The 22,356-nt window shown below is 39.1% G+C and overlaps 1 protein-coding gene across 4 annotated transcripts in view; it reads left to right on the forward strand.

Moving 5' to 3' along the window:
- DSE (dermatan sulfate epimerase) overlaps positions 1 to 17,703 on the forward strand; it is a 67,787-nt gene extending 50,084 nt beyond the window's left edge. For 3 of the 4 annotated variants that reach the window (XM_066248099.1, XM_066248102.1, XM_066248103.1), the window contains 4 exons: positions 5,841 to 6,094; positions 9,643 to 9,882; positions 11,959 to 12,166; positions 14,487 to 17,703. In XM_066248099.1, the coding sequence (XP_066104196.1) occupies positions 5,841 to 6,094; positions 9,643 to 9,882; positions 11,959 to 12,166; positions 14,487 to 16,248 (2,464 nt within the window). In that variant the 3' untranslated portion in view covers positions 16,249 to 17,703. The remainder of the gene's footprint in view (positions 1 to 5,840; positions 6,095 to 9,642; positions 9,883 to 11,958; positions 12,167 to 14,486) is intronic. The other variant, XM_066248098.1, reaches the window with a different exon arrangement.
- The last annotated feature ends 4,653 nt before the right edge of the window (positions 17,704 to 22,356 follow it).

Consider the following 22,356-nt stretch of genomic DNA (forward strand, 5'->3'; position numbering starts at 1 on the left):
GTCTTACATTCCTGTAATTTAAATGTCTGATGTGGGGCTCTGGCTGGATAGCTAGGTTGGGTAGAGCATTGTCCCAATACACCAAGGTTGCAGGTTTGAGCCCCAGTCAGGGCACATACGAGAATCAACCAATGAATAATACATAAATAAGTGGATCAGCAAATCGATGTTACTTTTTCTCTTTCTCTCTCTAATCAATAAGTAACAATTAAAAAACAATAGTCTAATGTGGGTCTCACTGGACCAAAATTAAAGTGTTAGTAGAACTGCATTTCTTTCTGGAGAGTCTAGAGCAGAGTTTATTCCTTGACTTCTTCTAACTTCCAGAGACCACAGAAATTCCTTTGCTCTTACCTCCTTTCCTCCATCTTCAAAGCCAGCAACATTGCATCTTGGATTTTCCCACTGTGGTTATGTTCCTTTCTGGCACAGCCAGGAAAGATTCTTTGCTTTTAAGGACTCATGTGATTAGATTGGGTTTGCCCAGATAATCTAGGACAATTTCCCACCACAGGTCTTCAGTTATCACCTCTGCAAAGTCCCTTTTGCTATAGAGGCAGTATATTCATAGATTCTGGGAATTAAAATAAAGACATCTTTGAGAGGGCTATTGTTCTGCCTTCCACAGGTTCTAAACAGCTGATTATCCAGTCTTTGTGTGCGGTTTGGGGGGATAGGAGGTTTCAGTGCACTGTAAGGTTGGTTACAATTTTTTTCCTTGGGAAACCTTGATGTCAAATATTTTAGATCTTTGTTCTCGGTCCTAGAGTAGTTACTTACTCTTTATATGTCATGTTATGTTAGAAATAGTTGGCATGTTTTTAATGTTGCATGTTATAAAATGTATATTGAATTTTAGAACATAAATATATAAAATTACACAGAAATATTATAACTGATCATTTACTGTCATAGCCAGCATTTATAAAGTCTTTTCTTGAACTTTTTAATTTGAAAAATTTCAAATACATAGAAATTAAAGATTATGTAGTTGGTATTTACTCACATACTCAATTCCTGAATTTGAATTTTTTTTAATTTTAATTTTTTATTTTTTACAGAGACAGAGAGTGAGTCAGAGAGAGGGATAGACAGGGACAGACAGACAGGAACGAAGAGATAAGAAGCATCAATCATTAGTTTTTCATTGCGCGTTGCAACACCTTAGTTGTTCATTGATTGCTTTCTCATATGTGCCTTGACCATGGGGCTACAGCAGACCGAGCAACCCCTTGCCGGAGCCAGTGACCTTGGGCTCAAGCTGGTGGAATTTTGCTTAAACCAGATGAGCCCGTGCTCAAGCTGGCAACCTCAGGGGTCTTGAACCTGGGTCCTCCGCATCCCAGTCTGACACTCTATCCACTGCGCCACCGCCTGGTCAGGCTCAGTTCCTGAATTTGATCATTATTTATATTTTCAAAGAACCAATTATTATCTGTTTTATATTTCATATATTTTTGTCCTATCTGTATTGTTTTCTACTATTATTGCTTGATTTATTTTGCTTTTCCTTTTTTACCTTCTTAAGATGGCAGCTTAGATCATTAATTTTATACCTTTTTATTTTCTGATATGACTTAGTGCCATATATTTCCTCTAAGGACTGCAGACTAGCTATATCCCACAAATTCAGACATATTGTGTTTTCATTATTATTTGCAATAATTTATCATTTTGCTTATGGTTTCTTCTTTAACCCATGAGTTATATAGATAACTATATAATGTATTGGTATTTTTATAGAACTATATAATATATTGGTAAGTTTTTATTTAACTGTATACTATATTGGTAAGTTCTTAAGCTCGTGGTGGATATAAGTTTTGCAAATTCTTATTTTTGCTTGGAAACTCAAATTTTGTCGTTGGCAACCAAGATTTTAAGATTTCCTTGATCTGGAAAGCTTCCTTGTTAATTTTGAAAAAACACTTCCACTTAAATACGTAAGTCTAGATAACTGTGTCAATTGGTCATTTTTATCATGTAAAAATGATGGTTCATGAAAAAAAGCTGCTAGTTCAGCTCTTACCTCAATGCACAATTTCTCTTCCTTGTCACAGTTCATTGGACTTCGATATTCATTATGTTTTTTATGTATTCCCATTTTATCATATAGAATATTGAAAATATATATATACTCAAAGAGTTGAGATTTTAAAAAATTAATTATTATACCACTTTATCAAGGATATTCTTAAGTGAAATTGTTGTTTAAAAATAACAAAAAACAACTTAGAGTGCCTGGCAGCAGCAATGAATCATGTAAGGATTACTAGAGCAGTTTGGTGCCCCGCCTGGCTTCTTGCTAAAGAGCTCACATTTGTAGCCATTAGTGCTTTTGCACCATCAGTGTAAATATCAATATATAACATCTATTATTAAAAAAATTTTTTTACTTGGGCCCCCTAAAAGAGTCTTGGAGACCTTAGGGGTCCATGGACGTTATAAGAACATGTCTCTAAAAGGACAAAGTATTAGCTTATTAAAAGGAATATAGTAAAAGTTTTTCTAACTCATCTCCTATTAACTGACTTGCCAGTAATATTAACCTCCATTCCTCATGTAACCTAGCAGCAACTCTCACTGAGAGACCAAGGCTGGTTGGCCATTCTCTTCTATGCCCACTCTTTTCTGTTCCTGCCAGTAGAGTTAAGTGCTTAGCAAATATCAGTTGTATTTGTTCTCAAACCAGTTAATGCCAGTTTCATTATTATCTGTAATTACATGATGTTAATACTATTATATAAATATTATTAAGTGTGAATATAAAAATAAAAAGAATCGATTTTTGTAGATATTTATTCATTCTATAGAGGAGAGAGAGAGAGAGAGAAGGATGAAGAGCAGGAAATATCAATTCCCATATGTGCCTTGGCCAGGCCAGCCCAGAGTTTCGAAGTGGCGACTTCAGCGTTTCCAAGTGGACACTTTATCCACAGTGCCACTGCAGGTCAGGCAAAATAATGTTTTAAAAACCAACTTCAGTGCTTTAGAACAGTGGTCTCCAACCTTTTTTGGCCATGGACCTGTTTAATGTCAGAAAATATTTTCACGGACCGGCCTTTAGGGTGGGACAGATAAATGTATCATGTGACCGAGACAAGCATCAAGAGTGAGGCTTAGGCCCTGGCCGGTTGGCTCAGTGGTAGAGCATCGGCCTGGCGTGCAGAAGTTCCGGGTTCGATTCCCGGCCAGGGCACACAGGAGAAGCGCCCATCTGCTTCTCCACCCCTCCCCCTCTCCTTCCTCTCTGTCTCTCTCTTCCCGCCCGCAGCGAGGCTCCATTGGAGCAAAGATGGCCCGGGTGCTGGGGATGGCTCCTTGGCCTCTGCCCCAGGCGCTAGAGTGGCTCTGGTTGCAACAGAGCGACGCCCCGGAGGGGCAGAGCATCGCCCCCTGGTGGGCAGAGCGTCGCCCCCTGGTGGGTGTGCCGGGTGGATCCCGGTCGGGCGCATGCGGGAGTCTGTCTGACTGTCTCTCCCCGTTTCCAGCTTCAGAAAAATACAAAAACAAACAAAAAAAAGAGTGAGTCTTAGACGGATGTAACAGAGGGAATCTGATCATTTTTAAAAAATAAAACATCGTTCAGACTTAAATATAAATAAAATGGAAATAATGGAAGTTATTTATTCTTTCTCTGCAGACCGGTACCAAATGGCCCACGGACTGGTACCGGTCCATGGACCGGGGATTGGGGACCACTGCTTTAGAATGACTGACTGCAAAGTATTGTGTGGATGAGATTTGTAAAGGTTTAGAAGAAACTTAGTGTGGATGAGATTTGTAAAGGTTTAGAAGAAAACAAAATAATCTGGAAGAATTCTACAGTCTTTCACAAATATCTGTAATTTCATCCTACATTATAGAGAAAACAAACTAGAAATTGTGATGATGTGTTTCGTGCAAGAAGAAACAATGAAACTGCAGTGTAGACCCATATTTAAAGAAAGACATTTAGCTCACCTAAAATACTGGTGAATGTGTGTACATGTATGTATTTTAAGCAAAAATAAAGTTAACAAATTAATACTTTTCTAATTTTTTTTTAATTCCCCACTTAACCAGCCTTTCCAGTCAATTGTTTAACCTCTGGTCAAAATCATTCTATATAAAATAGTTTATTTGCTGCCATGCAGGAGCTAGAAGCAGGTTTCCTTTGGTTTCCATGATGGTACAGTACACCCTTTTTCCTTCCATTGTAACACTTTGTGTCTAAGCCCAAGTAAGATTTTATTGGGAAAGGATTTAGATAACCTTTTAGAAATATAGCTATTACAGGCCAGATGTCATAATGATTTAGTAGTGATGAACCCAGTGGTACCATGAACTATTTTTATTATTATTTTGTATTTTTATGAAGTGAGAAGCAGGAAGGCATAGAGACAGACTCCTGCATGCGCCTGACTGGGATCCACTCAGCATGCCCACTAGGGGGCGATGTTCTGCCCATCCAGGGCATTGCTCCATTGCAACCGGAGCCATCCTAGCACCTGAGGCAGAGGCCATGGACCCATCCTCAGCTCCCAGGCCAACTTTTGCTCTAATGGAGCCTTGGCTGTGGGAGGAGAAAAGAGAGACAGGGAGAAAGTAGAGGGGGAAGGGTGGAGAAGCAAATGGGTGCTTCTCCTGTGTGCCCTGACTGACCGGAATCGAACCTGGGACTTCTACATGCTGGCCAACAGTCTACTGCTGAGCTAGCTGGCCAGGGCCTTGGCTTCCTATTTTAACTCAGGCCACACACTGTTAAAATACTTGCCAGATAATTGCATTAAATAATTAATGTAGCAAGTCAAGCAGAAAGTTGGCTTCCCAGGAAAATGACAGTGTACAACTGAACAGGTCAGCTTTGGGACTTCTCCAAAAGGTAGTCAAAGGACCGTAAAGGCAGTGCAGTTCATTTTATGGGAAGATTGAGGTGGAGCAATAGTTAGAGTCAGTTCATTCCATTCATTTGCATCAGCTTTTTAGCTACTCTCTCCATCATGGTGTTGACCAAGTGGGCCTGTCCAGATTGAGAGGTCATAAACCATAGACCAGGGGTCCCCAAACTACGGCCCGCGGGCCACATGCGGCCCCCTGAGGCCATTTATCCGGCCCCCCGCCGCACTTCCAGAAGGGGCACCTCTTTCATTGGTGGTCAGTGAAAGGAGCACATTGACCATCTCATTAGCCAAAAGCCGGCCCATAGTTCCCATTGAAATACTGGTCAGTTTGTTGATTTAAATTTACTTGTTCTTCATTTTAAATATTGTATTTGTTCCCGTTTTGTTTTTTTACTTTAAAATAAGATATGTGCAGTGTGCATAGGGATTTGTTCATAGTTTTTTCTTATAGTCCGGCCCTCCAACGGTCTGAGGGACAGTGAACTGGCCCCCTGTGTAAAAAGTTTGGGGACCCCTGCCATAGACCATGCTACCTTCGCCTTACCCAGGCTGTTTTAGCAAGGCGACTGTGCGAGCAGAACCTCTCATGCAGGTAGAAAGGGGAGGGTGAGCACTAGTTAAATGGGTATGCCAGAGAGCTTGGCCTGGTTATCATATGATATGTGCTTCCAATCTCTTCGGATGTATTCTACTACCTCTCATCAAGAGGAAACATTGAAGATAAAAATTCCTAACATCTTGATGTTACCAGAAGCCTGAGAGAGAAAAGTGTTCCTTCATAATTTTCACATTAAACATTACGCTTGTGTGTAATGGAGAGGGTCATTGATTCTGTGTCCTTAAACCTCTTGGATTGTACTTCCAGTTGTGTCCTTAAGTTCTGAGTAATAGACACTTAAAAAGCGTGGCAGAAGCATGAGCCTGGTGGCACTCATTTTGGTGTCTTTTCCTTCACAGGCTGGTGAAAGACGCTCCCTGGGATGAAGTCCCACTTGCTCACTCCCTGGTGGGTTTTGCCACTGCCTATGACTTCTTGTACAACTACCTGAGCAAGTCACAGCAGGAGAAGTTCCTTGAAGTGATTGCCAATGCCTCGGGATACATGTATGAAACCTCGTACAGGAGAGGCTGGGGATTTCAGTACCTGCACAACCATCAGCCCACCAACTGCATGGCGTTGCTCACAGGAAGCCTAGTTCTGATGAACCAAGGTACATGTGGGCACAATGAGGGGTGCCCGGCTGACATGAGTCATGTTGTGAGCAAAGCATTTTTAAAATTAGTCTTAGTACATGTTCGTACTTGGTCCTAACAAAGCCTATGAGATGAAGTAATACTTAGAGCATCTCTTAGAGATTTGAGAGACATCTCTTTCTTCATTTCTGTTGATACATTAGCATGAAGCTTATTTAGTTATGACTTTTTGATGGTCTTAAGCCATATTCTTATAGCACAGGATATATAGTCCGTGGCTCCGGGGGTTGGGGACCACTGCCTTAATGTATAATATGGCTAATATTACATTTTCTCAATTCTTTTAATTCTGACTTAATTACAACTCCTGTGGAAGTCTGTGAATGACTGAATAAGAAGCAGCTCCAAGATTACAGTGAATTATTAAGATATTAAATATATACTTGGAGCTGGCAAATCTAAATTAATTTAACTCTTGATCATATTCCCCATCAGAATAAATAAGCATTTTGTCGATATTGTAGCATCATATTTTCTCAAGTGTGGCTTTCTCTCTTGTTACATCAGCCAACCATCACTTTTAATTGGATCTTAGAGAAAAAGTAACATTAATATTCTCACATCAACCCTATAAGGTAGCTGGAATTTGGACCCATTTCTGGTCAAAGTCAGAGTTCAGTCTCTTTTCACTGTATTTTGTTGCTGCTCTTGGAATAGAAATGTAATGTATGCTAATAAGAAAAGGCTAATTAAGAGGGTGAGTTTCATCCTAGCTCCCTTTGCCCACTACTCTCACAAAAACAAAGTTTAATCCCAAGGTGTTTGCCTGGTTCAGATTAGAGCAAAATTTGTACCTCTCCTCTGGCAGGAGTTGTCATATGAATATTATTTTCTGATTAAAGTGAGAAGTTTCTCTGGGGTACACTTTTCCGGACCCCTAATATAACAGGGGCTGTTTACATACATAAACAGTTTACATTTATAAGAAGATTGGGGAGAAAAATGAGGTGAGATCTCTGGCTCTGCACCTCTCAATTGATACTTGGGTGTGTAGTCCTTACTTTCTTGGCGTGCTCACTCCAACTTTAGGACCAGCTTTGGCCAGGCGGTTTTAGTAGCTTATGTTCTCCAGACCAGCCTTGGAGGTAGGTACTGACTGAGTAGCTTAGAGCACACCTGTAGTCACTTGACTCCCATAAAAATCTCAAAAGTGGGAGAATTAGAATTTTCTGTTTGTTCTGCTAACCTGTCTAAGGCTTGGTGCACAGAGACCACAGGATCACTTGTGAGGAGTTTATAAATCAGTTGGAAAAAAGAGATGTGAAATGATTAGCCAGTAGTTAACAGTAGCACCAGGGAATGAAAGGAGGTGTTATGAAGCTATGGTTACATAGCAGTTGAGTGTATTAAGTTTGAATTCAAAAGAACATTGCTTTTTGGGTGAGTTTGAGAAAGTTCGTGGAACTTTGAAGGATGCACAGGATATGGTAAGTGAAAATAATGAAGAACAGCCTGACCAGGTTGTGGTACAGTGGATAGAGCATCAACCTGGGATGCCGAGGACCCAGGTTTGAAACCCTTAAGTCACTAGCTTAAGCATAGGCTCATCCAGCTTGAGTCCTCACCAGCTTGAGCAGGGGATCATAGACATGACCCCATAGTCGCTGGCTTGGGCCCAAAGGTCACTGGCTTGAAGCCCAAGGTCACTGGCTTGAGTCCAAGGTTGCTGGCTTGAGCAAGGGGTCACTCGCTCTACTGTAGCCCCCCTGTCAAGGCACATATGAGAAACCAATCAATAAGCAAATAAGATGCCACAATGAAGAATTGATGCTTCTCATCTCTTCCTTCCAGCCTGTCTGTCCCTGTCTGTCCCTCTCTCTCACTAAAAAAAAAAAAAAAAAAAAAAAAAAAAATTAAAAAAAGATAATAAAGAACATTCTAAATAAGAGTGGTGGAAAAATATCAATAAACAACACAAGTATGTCATTTGACTGATTTGAAGTTTACAGAGTATGTTAGTGGACATTGCCTCATATCTCCTGAACAGAGTTGTTACTAGAAAAAAATAAGGAAAATCGAGTAACATGATATCCAGGGAGCAGTGAGTAACAGGCCTGATTGCAGGCATCAGTCACATTGGTGCCTAGTTGCAGATGGGGAGGGCACAGCGGGAAAAGATGAAAACGGTTGGAATTTTAAACCCGAGCAATTAGAGAATGGAAATTGAAAAGTATCCAGAAGCCTGGCATGTCAGGTGTGGAGCTGGATGGGAGACAGGTCCAGGGTACAAGCCAAGCCTGAGAATAGTGTTCCCACATTAGATGGGAGTGGGAACTTCGCCTGGGACCTGGGTTTGGGCTGGGGACTGAGGTAGCTGGGCCTCTGGAAGCCCCCACCCCCAGTATTCCTATTAGACCTGGCCCATGTTTAGCACACACGGCTGCGGAAGTGAAGCAACAGGACTCCACCAACGTTAGGAGGCAATGGGCTTAATTTTGTCCTCAGGGGTTTTGTGTTTTAAATACAAGAAAACAAAAACAAACCTTAAATCTCAAGACCTGGGTTCAGATCAAAGTTCTGTTCATTTTTAGTCATGTGCCAGCAGTCTCAAACAAGTCAGCATTTCTGCAATTTTTGAGTAATAATGCATAATTGGGTTGTTAAAAGGATTAAGTAAGATTATGTTCAATGCTGTATAAATTACAAATGTTATAAAAATGTGAGGAGTTGTTATTGCTACTTAAATGCTAGTCTCATAAGCATTATGGAAAGCTAGCATTTCCGAGTTGTAAAGATTTTTTAAAAGTTTCTAGACTTTTAATTTGCAGTTGGAGAGGTTGAAGGATGTGACAGGTTGGAGAACTGCTTAAACAAAATTATGTAGCACATTTTTGGCTGACTCGACTCTCAGCTGGGGTTTTTTTTTTTTTTTGCCCTTAAGTTACCACTCCAGTGGTCTCTTCACCCCACTGTGCTGCCTGTTCAGATCCTGAGGAATCTAAAAGCACTAAATAAATAAATAAATAAATAAATAAATAAATAAATAAGGAATTGTTCTCTAATGTGAGAACAAATTGAAGGCTAGCTTTTATAGTATTTGCAGCTTATACAAATGCTGTAAAATAATGGTGAAAGTTTTGTAAAGTGATAAAACTTCAAAAATATTTTCAAGGAGTAGTTTTTAAGAAAATTGAATTAAAAGTCTCAATATACAGGTCTTTCTTTTCCTGCCAACATAATGTTATGTGCATTTTGTGATTTTAGATGTAATGTCGTTTCAGTTAATTAAAAATTAGAAAAATGACTGATACTCATTTCATTTAAAGATTTATCTCCATTGAATTAATAAATGACCTGTGTTCAAGAACTTCTTGACTTACATCATGTACCCGTCACAAAAATGGATTAGCAGGATATTATTTATAATGTTCATAAGTGAGAGTTTTGCAAAATGCAGTTTGTAATGTAAACTAGTCAGATAACCCAGAGAGTTTTATTTGGCTATATTTTTGTTTATATTTTATTATAGCCTTAGTGATTATTTCCACATGTTTTTATCCTTCAGGGTATCTTCAAGAAGCCTACTTATGGACCAAACAAGTTCTGACCATCATGGAGAAGTCTCTGGTCTTGCTCAGAGAGGTGACGGACGGCTCCCTCTATGAAGGGGTTGCATACGGCAGCTACACCACTAGATCACTCTTCCAATATATGTTTCTTGTTCAGAGGCACTTTGACATCAACCACTTTGGCCATCCGTGGCTTAAGCAACACTTTGCATTTATGTATAGAACCATCCTGCCAGGTATAGTGAGGAATCACAAGTGGGTCAATGTGAACAATTGTAATTTTTCCTGATTATGAAAATGGGCTAGAGAAATGTGGGGTTCAAGCCATATTGCAATTTAGGAGACTTTTTAAAGAAAATAAAAGTAGAATTCTGTAAGAGGTAGAGCCAGAATTTCTTGGGCATTAACATGAGGACCTGTGGTTTAGATATTGAAAAGCTTGGAACATAACAGATCAAATATAATTTGTAGCCTCCACAGAACTTTTATTGTTGTATATATAAATCTTTCATATGTTTACAAATTAATTTTCATGAACCTAAACAAAATATGAGCATTTAAGATTACATGTTAATTTTCCTTTATGTATGATCCTTGACCGATCCTGTTTTGGTTTTTAGTTTATAATTATTTTCTTCCAAACTATAGAGATATGAGTAAAAATGAAAGCTTATACCTACATATTTAAGTTGGAGCTTTAGTATTTTCTTTAAATATTTTATTGAAATAAATAGTATAAAATATAGGAATATAAAGAAAAAAAGGAATTTCTAGAAAGCTAATCTCTTGTTGCTGTGTAGCTTAGTCTTAGAGAACTGGCTTGAGAAAAAGGTTATGTGTGATTTAACAACTTAATTTCTGGGAGAGCTTTGCAACTCTCTTTATTTCTAAATAGGACTGAAGATGTTAGACAAAGCTTAAGACTCATCAGGATGAGTCCTTCTCCCTGTGAAATGCAGTCTTTAAATGATGATTCTAGACGTACAGCAAAGGATTCAGTAGTTACATCATTTTGCTGTGGCCGTATACAGATGGATTGGATATAATCTCCATTATTGGATTAGTTTTGCAAAAACTACTACAGAGCAAAAGAACCACATTAAGATTTAGTTTAGACTTTCATTCAATACTCTGTTTTATTGTTTGTTCTTAGATATGCAGGAGAGACCTTTTTTGTAGTTTATCTTGATAACCAAAGGACATCAATAGTAAGGGACCTTTGATGTTCTCAGTGTTTTGTTATTTGAGCTGAGATCTAGCAGTCAACCACAGCAGCGCTGGGGTCTGCTGTGAGCTGTGTATGTGGTTACTTCTTAAGCTGGAAATGACATTATGATGAACACCTCTAAGAAGAGGATTCAAATATTTGTGTCAATTAATTCAGCAAACCTTTCTTGAATACTTGGGTGTCGGGCCAGGGATTCAGAGAGGAATGAAACGTACCATCTGCTCACAAGGAACTCACAGATTAGTAGAAGATTCAAAAAAATCACATTTTATAATAAGATTTTATTTAGAAGAGCACTTACTAGACTGCTAGAAGCAAAAGCATTAGCTGTAAATTATGGAAATATAGTCATGGTAAATTTAGAAGGGATTTTGTATTAAATCAATCTGTTTCAACAACATTTCTGTCTTTTTTCTCTACAGTGGCTATTCTAGTAGTGATTAGTCCTCTCTGACCCAGAGTTTCCTTTCATTCTTTTTCAAGAATGCCGGGACCATATCCTGTCTTACCTGCTTTTATTTTTCTGATCGATTTCAGTATTACCTTTGCATTTTTCCTCTTTCTTTTTAGCTTCCAGCAGTACATACTGGCAGGATCTTCTGTAGGAATTGTTTTCATCCCGTCGAAACTCTAAACCTTGTAACTCCCACTTTATTGGAGGCCAAATTGAAGCATCTTATGTCATTATCTTGGCATAGGATGTGGGATGAATTGGTAGGAATGTTCATGTTCATTTGAGGTTTAGGAGCTCACCACACAAGAGTACAGCACATGCGTCTGGGTAGATGCGATTGCCCACGGCACGGACACTGGAAAACGGGAAAGGTGGCGGTGTCCATCCCTGCATGTGGCATTTTCATCACCAGTGACAAGTTGCCACATAACAAATACAAATTTGCACACAAGATTTCTGGAAGACCTTCATAGGGATTCTGATTAATTGGTCTGTGGTGGAGTATGGGCACTGTGTGGTTTTGTTATTTTTATCCAAGACACCAGTTGCAGGCAGGATTGAAAATCATTGTTCAGACCTTTTGGGGAGTATGCAGTTTTAAACTTAGTTCTGTCAAACTTCTTTCCCCAGGGTTTCAAAGAACTGTGGCCATTGCAGACTCAAATTACAATTGGTTTTATGGTCCAGAAAGCCAATTAGTGTTCCTGGATAAATTTGTCATGCGTAACGGCAGTGGTAACTGGCTGGCTGACCAAATCCGAAAGAACCGGGTGATGGACGGCCCCGGAACACCATCCAAAGGGCAGCGCTGGTGCACTCTTCACACGGAATTTCTCTGGTATGACACGCTGTGCTGGCTTTGAAAAGAAATTATACTCAGGGGTACAGTGTGCTAGCTTTTTGCCTTAAAGAACAACTAATCTATTATGCCAAGTACTTTCAACTTCAATTCATATCATGGTGTTTGACACTCCATTAGGAATATTTCTTATATTAGAGATGCCCTAGGCTAACACTATTTTATAGATTTTTTTTCATGCATGTTTTGATTTACTTCATTTTTGAAATTGTATAAAGGGAAAACCACAAACTTTAGACTGGGTTTTTCTGATAGCCACACCAAAAACAAAAAAGGTAGTAAAATATTTTGTTTTGTTTTGGTAAATGAAGCATGATAATCTTCTAATAGCAAAGCTGTTACTAAAGTTTCAAAACTATTTAAACGTGTTTGACAGTATTTGACAGTTTCACTTTGATAATAAAAGAACCATGAATTTTTTTGCCTTAATCTTTTAAGCCCAGAAAGAGAAGCCAGTGCCTCCCTTTTTAAAGTATTGCCAAATATATTGTTGGCATCCAATAAGTTAAAATAAAAATTACAAGGAACTTGTTAATAATTAATCCCTGTTGTCTTTTCAACTTCAAAATAAGCTTTTATGGTTTGATTATTTCTTGTCATTATTTTTTGAAATTTAAACAGTTAAGAAGACAGTAACACTTGAAAAGAGGTAACTGTCTAGAGTTTAACCAGCATCTAAAAAAAAACTATTCACAGGTTAGGTAAATTTAATACGCAACCATTCTTGACACCTGTTAGGGATATAAAGTGGTTATTTGTGTTTTTACTAACCCATAAGTAAGCAACTAAGAGTGCTCTATAAAACTGACTATAGGAGTCAGATTAATGCTAAGTCTAACTTGATGTAAATTTCTTATAGGAATATGCAAACTAACCAAAAATCAAGAGAAGGATGGGAAATTTAGCTTGTATTTGGATTTGTCAAAGCACAAAATGAAGCCAACATTATTATGGTAGAGACCTATGTAGAGACACATCTTCTGGTGTTCCAAAGAGAACAAATGAAACAGCCAGTCAAACACTAATAAGATTACTGTATTTTTCGCTCCATAAGATGCACCTGACCATAAGATGCACCGAGCGTTTTAAGGAGGAAAATAAAAAAAATATTCTGAACCAAATGGTGTGTTAAAATATTTAATAAAATATACCACAATGATATTTCAGCAATATAAACTCAACAGCAGTGTTAACAACCATTAGCACTGTTATTAACAAATGAGAAGAGACTTTAGTGTACAAATATTCTTCTTCTAGTTGTTCGGGGACCCGCAACAGCTAAAAAAAAAAAAAAGAACATTCACTCCATAAGACGCACGGGCATTTTCTCCTCCACTTTTGGGGAAAAAAAGTGTGTCTTATGGAGCGAAAAATACAGTAACTCTCCTATAGGTGATTGAGTCACTTTAGGAAAAAGAGCTAACAATGCAAATCTGCCTTTCTTCTCTTGAGCAGAAGAATATATGAACCTGTCAAGGCTGTTATTTCAAATCATCAAAAACAAACAATTATGTTTATTATTATTTGTGTGGCCTATCTGAATAAAAAATCTTTGTTCTTAGTCACTAGGCAGTTTAATATTAATTTTTATTACTTTGATAATAAAAATTTATCCTAAATAAAAATAAGAGATCATTTATTGTCCTAATGCATGAGATCATCTGCAGATTAAAACAACCTTTAGATCTGGGGTAGGCAGTGGTAGCCACAATTAGAAATCCTGCAGTTCTAATAGTTTCCTGAGTTTCATCCATTTATATTCTTAGATGTGGTTTTTAGCGTCCATTTTATCCAATGTATAAAGTTTAACGATTTAAATTAAATTTTAGAGTGTAAGAAGTACTCTGCGATACTTTTGTAATACCATTTATTGTAGACCAATATTTCATTGCAACTCCCTAGAATAGGAGCCCCTCAAACTAGGAGTGTGGATGAAGTGCTTAATTCTGTGATCTGTGAGCCCCAGTCATTTGGATGGCAGCACTGACATTGTTACGTGATTGATCTGTAATCATAGGGTGATTAGCAGCAGTAATCATTTGAGGCTTAAATCCAAGGATCACACTTTGTAAAGATTTTCTTCAGTCCTTGTCACCAAGGGTGTTAGTTCCCTGTGCAGTCTGATCCTCCATGAGTGTTCTTAGACGCGTCCCCACTACAGTCTGCACTGCCAGGGCTCTGGGCGGCCTCTGTATGCCTGCCCCTCCAGCCGCATTACCATGTGGCATCCCGCTTCGGATGTGTTATTTCCACTTCCGCCAGAAAAACCAATTAAATTTTTAAAAATTGATTCTTTCAGGTATGATGCCAGCTTGAAGTCTGTGCCTCCTCCAGATTTTGGCACCCCTACGTTGCATTATTTTGAAGACTGGGGTGTTGTGACCTATGGAAGTGCTCTGCCTGCGGAGATCAATAGATCTTTTCTTTCCTTCAAGTCAGGAAAACTTGGGGGGCGTGCAATATATGACATTGTCCACAGAAACAAATACAAGGATTGGATCAAAGGATGGAGAAATTTTAATGCAGGGCATGAACATCCTGATCAAAACTCATTTACTTTTGCTCCCAATGGTGTCCCTTTCATTACTGAGGCTCTCTATGGGCCAAAGTATACCTTTTTCAACAACGTCTTGATGTTTTCCCCAGCTGTGTCAAAGAGCTGCTTTTCCCCCTGGGAGGGTCAGGTCACAGAAGACTGCTCATCCAAATGGTCGAAATATAAGCATGACCTGGCAGCTAGCTGTCAAGGAAGAGTGGTCGCAGCAGTGGAGAAAAACGGGGTGGTTTTCATTCGAGGAGAAGGTGTGGGAGCCTATAACCCCCGGCTCAATCTGAAGAATGTTCAGAGGACTCTGTTCCTCTTGCATCCGCAGCTGCTCCTGCTTGTGGATGAAATACACCTCGCAGAGGAGAGCCCCCTGGAGACGGTGACAAGCTTCTTCCACAATGTGGACTTCCCTTTTGAGGAGACAGTGGTAGACGGGGTCCATGGGGCTTTCATCAGGCAGCGAGATGGCCTCTATAAAATGTACTGGATGGATGATACTGGCTACAGTGAGAAAGCAACTTTTGCTTCAGTCACATACCCTCGGGGCTATCCCTACAATGGGACAAACTATGTGAATGTCACCATGCACCTCCGAAGTCCCATCACCAGGGCAGCTTACCTCTTCATAGGGCCATCTGTGGATGTTCAGAGCTTCAACATCCACGGAGACCTTCAGCAACTGGATGTGTTCATAGCCACCAGAGAGCACGCCTATGCCATTTACCTTTGGACAGCTGAGACCATGGGACAGTCTGCCTTCGCACAGGTCATTGCAGATCGCCAGAAAATTCTGTTTGACCGGAGTTCAGCCATCAGGAGCGCTGCCATCCCTGAGGTGAAGGACTACGCTGCCATTGTGGAGCACAACCTGCAGCGTTTTAAGCCTGTGTTCCAGCTTCTGGAGAAGCAGATCCTGTCCCGTGTCCGGAACACAGCCAGCTTCCGGAAGACTGCCGAGCGCCTGCTGAGGTTTTCAGACAAGAGGCAGACGGAGGAGGCCATCGACAGGATTTTTGCCATATCACAGCAACAGCAGCAGCAGCAAAGCAAGTCAAAGAAATCCCGAAGGGCTGGCAAACACTATAAATTTGTGGATGCTGTCCCAGATATTTTTGCACAGATTGAAGTCAATGAAAAAAAGATTCGGCAGAAAGCTCAGATTTTGGCACAGAAAGAACAGCCCATAGACGAAGATGAAGAAATGAAAGATCTTTTAGATTTTGCAGATGTAACATACGAGAAACACAAAAATAATGGCTTGATGAAAGGCCGGTTTGGACAGGCGCGGATGGTGACAACTACTCACAGCAAAGCTCCCTCACTGTCTGCTTCTTACACCAGGCTGTTCCTGATTCTGAACATTGCTATTTTCTTTGTCATGTTGGCAATGCAACTGACTTATTTCCAGAGGGCCCAGAGCCTTCATGGCCAAAGATGTCTTTATGCAGTTCTTCTGATAGATAGCTGTATTTTATTATGGTTGTATTCTTCTTGTTCCCAATCACAGTGTTAGCACTGAACTGTCAATTGCTTGATCATTTGTGGTCACAAATCTATGCAAAATATATATATATATATTGCTCTAGTTGGTTATTGGATTTTTTTCTCAGATTTATTTTAACAAATTAAGAGAAAGATACCTTCACAGAAGAAGGCAGGGACACGGAGAAATCAGAATTGGAACAGGCAAAGAATTTGTCAAAAGGTTAAAAGTAGCTTGGTTGTCCCATGACATTTCTGAAAGTGTTTGGCTTGACCAATTTAGCAGTCCATATAGGAGAAGAAACAAAAAAATCTGGTTTTAAGTGATATTTAAGAGACAAAAAAGACTTAGAACTGGAATTTATTAATATTAATTTAATGCTATTAGCAATCTTGGATATTGTTTTATAAGAAGACTGAAACACACAATTCTGAGACATACAGACTTTAAAAAAAATGCTGTAGTCATGTTGAAAAGTAAATGTTTCAAAGTCCTCCTATGGTGCTATCAAATTCCTGGGAGAGTAGTTCGTTAGTTAAGTGAAAAACAGCACCTGCATATTGGATTACTATTCACATAACGTAGTAAAATGATGGCAGAAGATCATGAAAAGCTTTAAATATATTTCCAGTAGAATACATGTATCAATGAATGACTGTTTGCTTTGTGATATCAGTCTCTGCACACACATAACTGATTGCTTTTATGCATCCATTGGTTATTCAACAAATAAGACAATTATAGATAACTCGATTTTCTATTTTCTTTATATGGAAAACTATTGTAGACCCAATGACTAAACTTCAAAATAAAATATTTTATATCCCAGACGTTCATTTCAATACCAAAGAAGATGTGTCAGCTAAAATTTCGATATAACTCATGTTTTTTAATAGAAAAAAATTTTTAAATTTATTTTGTTAAATAAATATCATAATTGTGATTTTCACTAGTGTCTTTCTTTGTCCCATTACATTCAACATGTATGCAGCAATTTTGAAATCTTTGAAGAGAAATGTTTTTGGGGGCATGCATTAATTAAACATATAAAGTAGTGTTTGAATTGAAAGAAGTAATTTCTGTACTTATTTACCCTTTTTGTTGTTTAAACATTTTAAACAACGCCAATGTCTAATATTTGAATACTGCCATACTTTTAAAAACATAAAATTTTCTTATTTATTTGCAATCAAGTTCTTGGGAGGTTAGCAGCACAGAGTACTGGAAACATTCCATTGTTTATACTACAGCATAAGAAAATACACGTAAAAGGAAGTAAAGAGTAAATTATCTTGCATTCAGCATATTTTAGTCTTCTTGAAAATATGTTTGGCTCAAATTTTACAGTAAGGACACATTCACGATTTGCAGGTCTGAAGTCATAAAGACGATCTTTTTCTTTTACTTCTCCTTTTGGTTCGTGGAAATACCAGTGTGCAACAAAGCAAGAACGTAGAGAAACTTTCATCAGCACCTTTTGGCAGTTCTAATTTTGAATCTTCTTACATAAATAAAACACGAGTTTGATTTTTAACTGTGCTTTACTCATTATTCTTGGAATCTAGAACATGACTTCTGGGGAAGTATTTTTTTTTTTCTTTCATGGAAAATGTCTCTAGGGAGGATGTCATTACACACGGTTTAAAAGAATAATGTTTTCAAAAGAAGAATGCTTCCGTTTGTCCTGCATGGATGCTGTTACTGTGATTTAAACTTGCTTTATGTGACAGATTCTCCGTTTACTTAACCCCATTTGACATTCCTCTCTTCTACTTTTCCTCATTCAAAAGGATGAATTGCCTGAAATGATCAAAAGCAAATTTTGAAAAAAAAAGCGGGGGGGGGGGAGGGAATAGCCCTTTGAGTCTACCAAGCAAACCTGATCTCGGGTCCAAGCACGCAGGCTTCTTTCTCATGGAGATGACAAGTGCACACAGGGCCAAATCCGGCTTTCCTTTGCATTCCATTAGTTGGGGGGCAGATGATAAATTATCTTAAAAGTAATTTTTAAAAATATGGTAGTTATGTATCTTTAAAACAAATTTAATTAAATGGGCTTCCATCTCCTTCCCTGTCTAATGGACTATTTCCCTTAAAAAGAAATTTTCACAGGCAGTGACTTGAGTGATTAAGTGAAAAAATAATGCTGAAACAAATCACTGCTCTTCATACAGAGACATGTTTTGTATCAGGGCTGGTGGCTATTTGATTAAAACTGAGGATCTCTTTGTTATCTTCCAGAAAACCAGGCAATGTTCAATGTCCCTTGTTAGCTGAGTAATCAATTCTGGAATCTGTTTTGATGCTGCTCACTATGAAAGGAGTGTTTCAAGTTTAAAGGGATAAAAATGTGAGCTGTTGTTCAGGAAACTGTCAGGACTTTTAGTCCTACCCATAAAGAAGATTTAGGAATCATTAGCATACAGAGCTTGGCTGCGCAGTGGAAGGGACACATTCCCCTTTTGGTAACTGATGAGCTAATAAACAGTCATGATGCCATATGGGTGGGACCCATTATCTCTGAGAGAACATTCTCTTGAGAGCACTGTCCATAACTGATAAGAAAGTCAGTGGGAAGACCTTATTCTGTGACTTTTAATAATGAGAATCGACTGTATTGTCTAGAATATTAATTCTTCCATAACGTTTGTCATAATTTTTAAAAAACCACACGATGTTCTAAGGTTTTTAGAAAATAGTTTTAACATAATATTATGTTTTAAAAAGAAAAGTTTAGATTATCACTTTTTAAAACTTCATAGGTCACAAACCACCCACATAGGAATGATAAATTTCTCCAAATTTTTAAGAGAATTTGAGTTATGAAATGTATGGGGGTGAGCAAAAGTAGGTAAGGAATAATAAATAATACAGTAATTAAATAAATAATACAAGAGTTACAAAGAACAGTTATAAACTAAGACTGTCCTAGGAAAACTAGAGTATATAGCAGGGGTCCCCAAACTACGGCCCGCGGGCCACATGCGGCCCCCTGAGGCCATTTATCCGGCCCTCACAGCACTTCCGGAAGGGGCATCTCTTTCATTGGTGGTCAGTGAGAGGAGCATAGTTCCCATTGAAATACTGGTCAGTTTGTTGATTTAAATTTACTTGTTCTTTATTTTAAATATTGTATTTGTTCCTGTTTTGTTTTTTTTACTTTAAAATAAGATATGTGCAATGTGCATAGGGATTTGTTCATAGTTTTTTTTTATAGTCCGGCCCTCCAACGGTCTGAGGGACTGAACTGGCTCCCTGTGTAAAAGGTTTGGGGACCCCTGGTATACAGTCATATATGTCAGATTAATTCAGGAAATAAACAGGGTTTGGTAGGTGTGTGAATGTCTAACTTGAAGTTGAGTGCTAACAATAACTTGAGGTGTTCTGATCGAGCCTCCAAAATCTGTAGGTGAGGAAACTGAGGCTTGAACAAAGGGGCTCTACTGCCCCCCCACCCTGTGTTAATCCCTGTGCTTATTTCATTTCTTTGGCAAAGCCCATTAATTTGATTCTCTCCTCTCCTCTTTACATTCATGTTCAGAAGTGATCAGTTTCTGCAGTGCATGCAGCGAACTGGCAAAGATGTCATATTTACCAGCTATATTTCAGCTAGCTGTTTGCTTTATGCTACATAATATCAATAAAATACAAGTAAGTTTTCAGGAAATGACAGAGAAATTATGTGTTCCACTACATGACCTAAATATTTAATTTTGGGTCTTTTAATAGGTTAAACAAGACATGTCATCACAAAGTGAAGAGTAGAAGTCAAATTCGCATTATATCTTTTTCCCGTTATTTTCTTAGCTCTGTAGTTTCCCTCTCTGTTTTGGAGGAGTTTTCTGTTTTTGTTTTGATAAGATTTTACTTTTTGATTTAACAGAGAGAGGAGAGAGAGGAAGGGAAGCGAGAAGTCTCAACTCATAGTTGCTTTATTTTATTTGTTCATTGCTTGCTTGCTGCTTGTCCTATGTGTCTTGACCAGGCAAGCCCAGGGTTTTGAACTGGCAACCTCAGTGTTCCAGGTTGACTCTACCCACTGTGCCACCACAGGTCAGGCTGGTATTTTTAAATTTTTTTTATGTTATAAACATACATGATTGATAAATCATACTAGCAGGCTTGTATTTTTAAAATCTGCCTGCTCTCCGATGCCCCGGAGGGGCAGAGCATCGCCCCCTGGTGGGCAGAGCGTCGCCCCCTGGTGGGTGTGCCGGGTGGATCCCGGTGGGGCGCATGCGGGAGTCTGTCTGACTGTCTCTCCCCGTTTCCAGCTTCAGAAAAATACAAAAATAAAATAAATAAATAAATAAATAAATAAATAAAAAATAAATAAATCTGCCTGCTCTCTTTGTAACCACGTAGAAACCTTATTTTCTTTAACCTGGCCTTTTATTTTTTCTTTCCTTTACTCAAACTGGCCTCACCTAGAGCCCGGACTTACCCACCCCACTCTCCCTTGCTTAAGCATTAAGCCCTCAAGACAATGAGGTTCTGGTCAACATCCAGTAGTCTTAGGGATAAGGTCCTGGGTCTGTTGACTACTGAGACAGTTAAACATAATATCTTGGCTTTAGTTGTGTTTTAGCTCCTACTCAGGAAAGTGGAATGATCCCACAGAGCAAATCTTTGTGAAATTGGACAGAACAACTCCATGGCTGACATCAGAACCAGATGCAATAATCTGTTACCCCCTACCCTAGAACCAAGCAACCAGTAGAGACCATGACCCTAACTCTATTAGTCACCATGACTAAAGGTATTTTCCCTTAATAATCCATCCCCTGGAAGCTGTCAGAAAGCCAGGTCTTTAATGGTGAGCAACCTGTGACCAGGCATAGCGCCATCTCCTTACTTTCTTAATCCTTACGTTTTTGGCTACAAACCCCAGTTCATGTCTTATTGGGCTTTGATGCACACAGACAAACAGACCCCTTTATTCCAGTAACACTGTTTTACTCCTGACTGGCGCTTCCCAGAAGCAACCCATTTCTGATTATCTTAGTGGTTACATTCATGTCTATGTTTATGATAAGGTCTAAAGCTTGCTACCTACGAAGAAGAGGGTTAGCTTTTTTATACATTCATACCTCTTCATACCTGTTTTATTCACCCCCAACCTTCTAACAGAGCTATCATAATTTTTCGTCAAGTCAGTATTCAGTATTTATGTTGTAACTATGTACATATGACTCCACAGGTTAGCCATGTAGAATCCTAGCCTACCTCCTTTCTTGTACAACCTTAACTTCTTCAGAGTTAGTGATTATTTCTCTTTTCATTTGCTTAGTGGTCATAGCATCTCATTTTTTTCTTAAACTTTCTCACTCTGTTCAGCCACGCCTGTGTAATCTGATGGTTTTTTTTGCTCTTGGGGCTGGCCCTCCTTGCATGTTGGCTGTCCCCAGATCTCCTCCCTCAGTCGTTCTGAGGGGTCTCCATGCCTCTCCTGTGTAGAGATGTTTTCCAAATGCCACGCTTTCCTCTTTCTTCATCAGTGCCTCACTGGGGGAGCATGCCCTCCCCATGGATATCCACGAACTTCCATGGGAAGTCAATATTTTGTCCTTTCATTTCTGAAAATACCTTTAGTCTTCTCTTCTTCACCTGATTGGTCACTTAGCCAACAATTCTTGGTTGGAAATAACTTTTACTCAGATTTGTGTAAATAATGCTCCATGATTTTCCAGTTTGTGAAGGTGGCATTCAGAAGTCTGTTATTGAGTTTTCTCTCAGACAAAGCACTTTTAACCAGAGGGAAACTCCAATCTCCTCCTTAGTTAGTTTGGTAGAAGGATACCAGAAGAAGGAGTTGGTTGATAGGCCTAAATGTTTGTGTTCTCAAGGTCAAGTGGAGAGAGGGGCTAGAGATCTCTGCTTGGTGAGTGGACACATCCTCTGATTAAGTAGAGCGCCTCCACTCAGCTGTGTGGTGTCTTTAAACCAGAATCCCTCCTCTCTGTCTCCAAGGAGTTATAGCCTCATCTGCTTGAGTCCGAGAGCACTCTGCCTGCTGTGTTTCCATCTTGCCCTCAGGTGCCTTCCCGCTTTCAGAGGTACCTGCTGAGCGAACAGGTTTGTTTCTTTCAACTCCATCCCCCTTCTCTTGCTGGCTTGGATTTCAGCTCCTGCTTAGTT

The sequence above is a fragment of the Saccopteryx bilineata genome, chromosome 12 (assembly GCF_036850765.1).
Source record: "Saccopteryx bilineata isolate mSacBil1 chromosome 12, mSacBil1_pri_phased_curated, whole genome shotgun sequence".
Taxonomy (NCBI): domain Eukaryota; kingdom Metazoa; phylum Chordata; class Mammalia; order Chiroptera; family Emballonuridae; genus Saccopteryx; species Saccopteryx bilineata.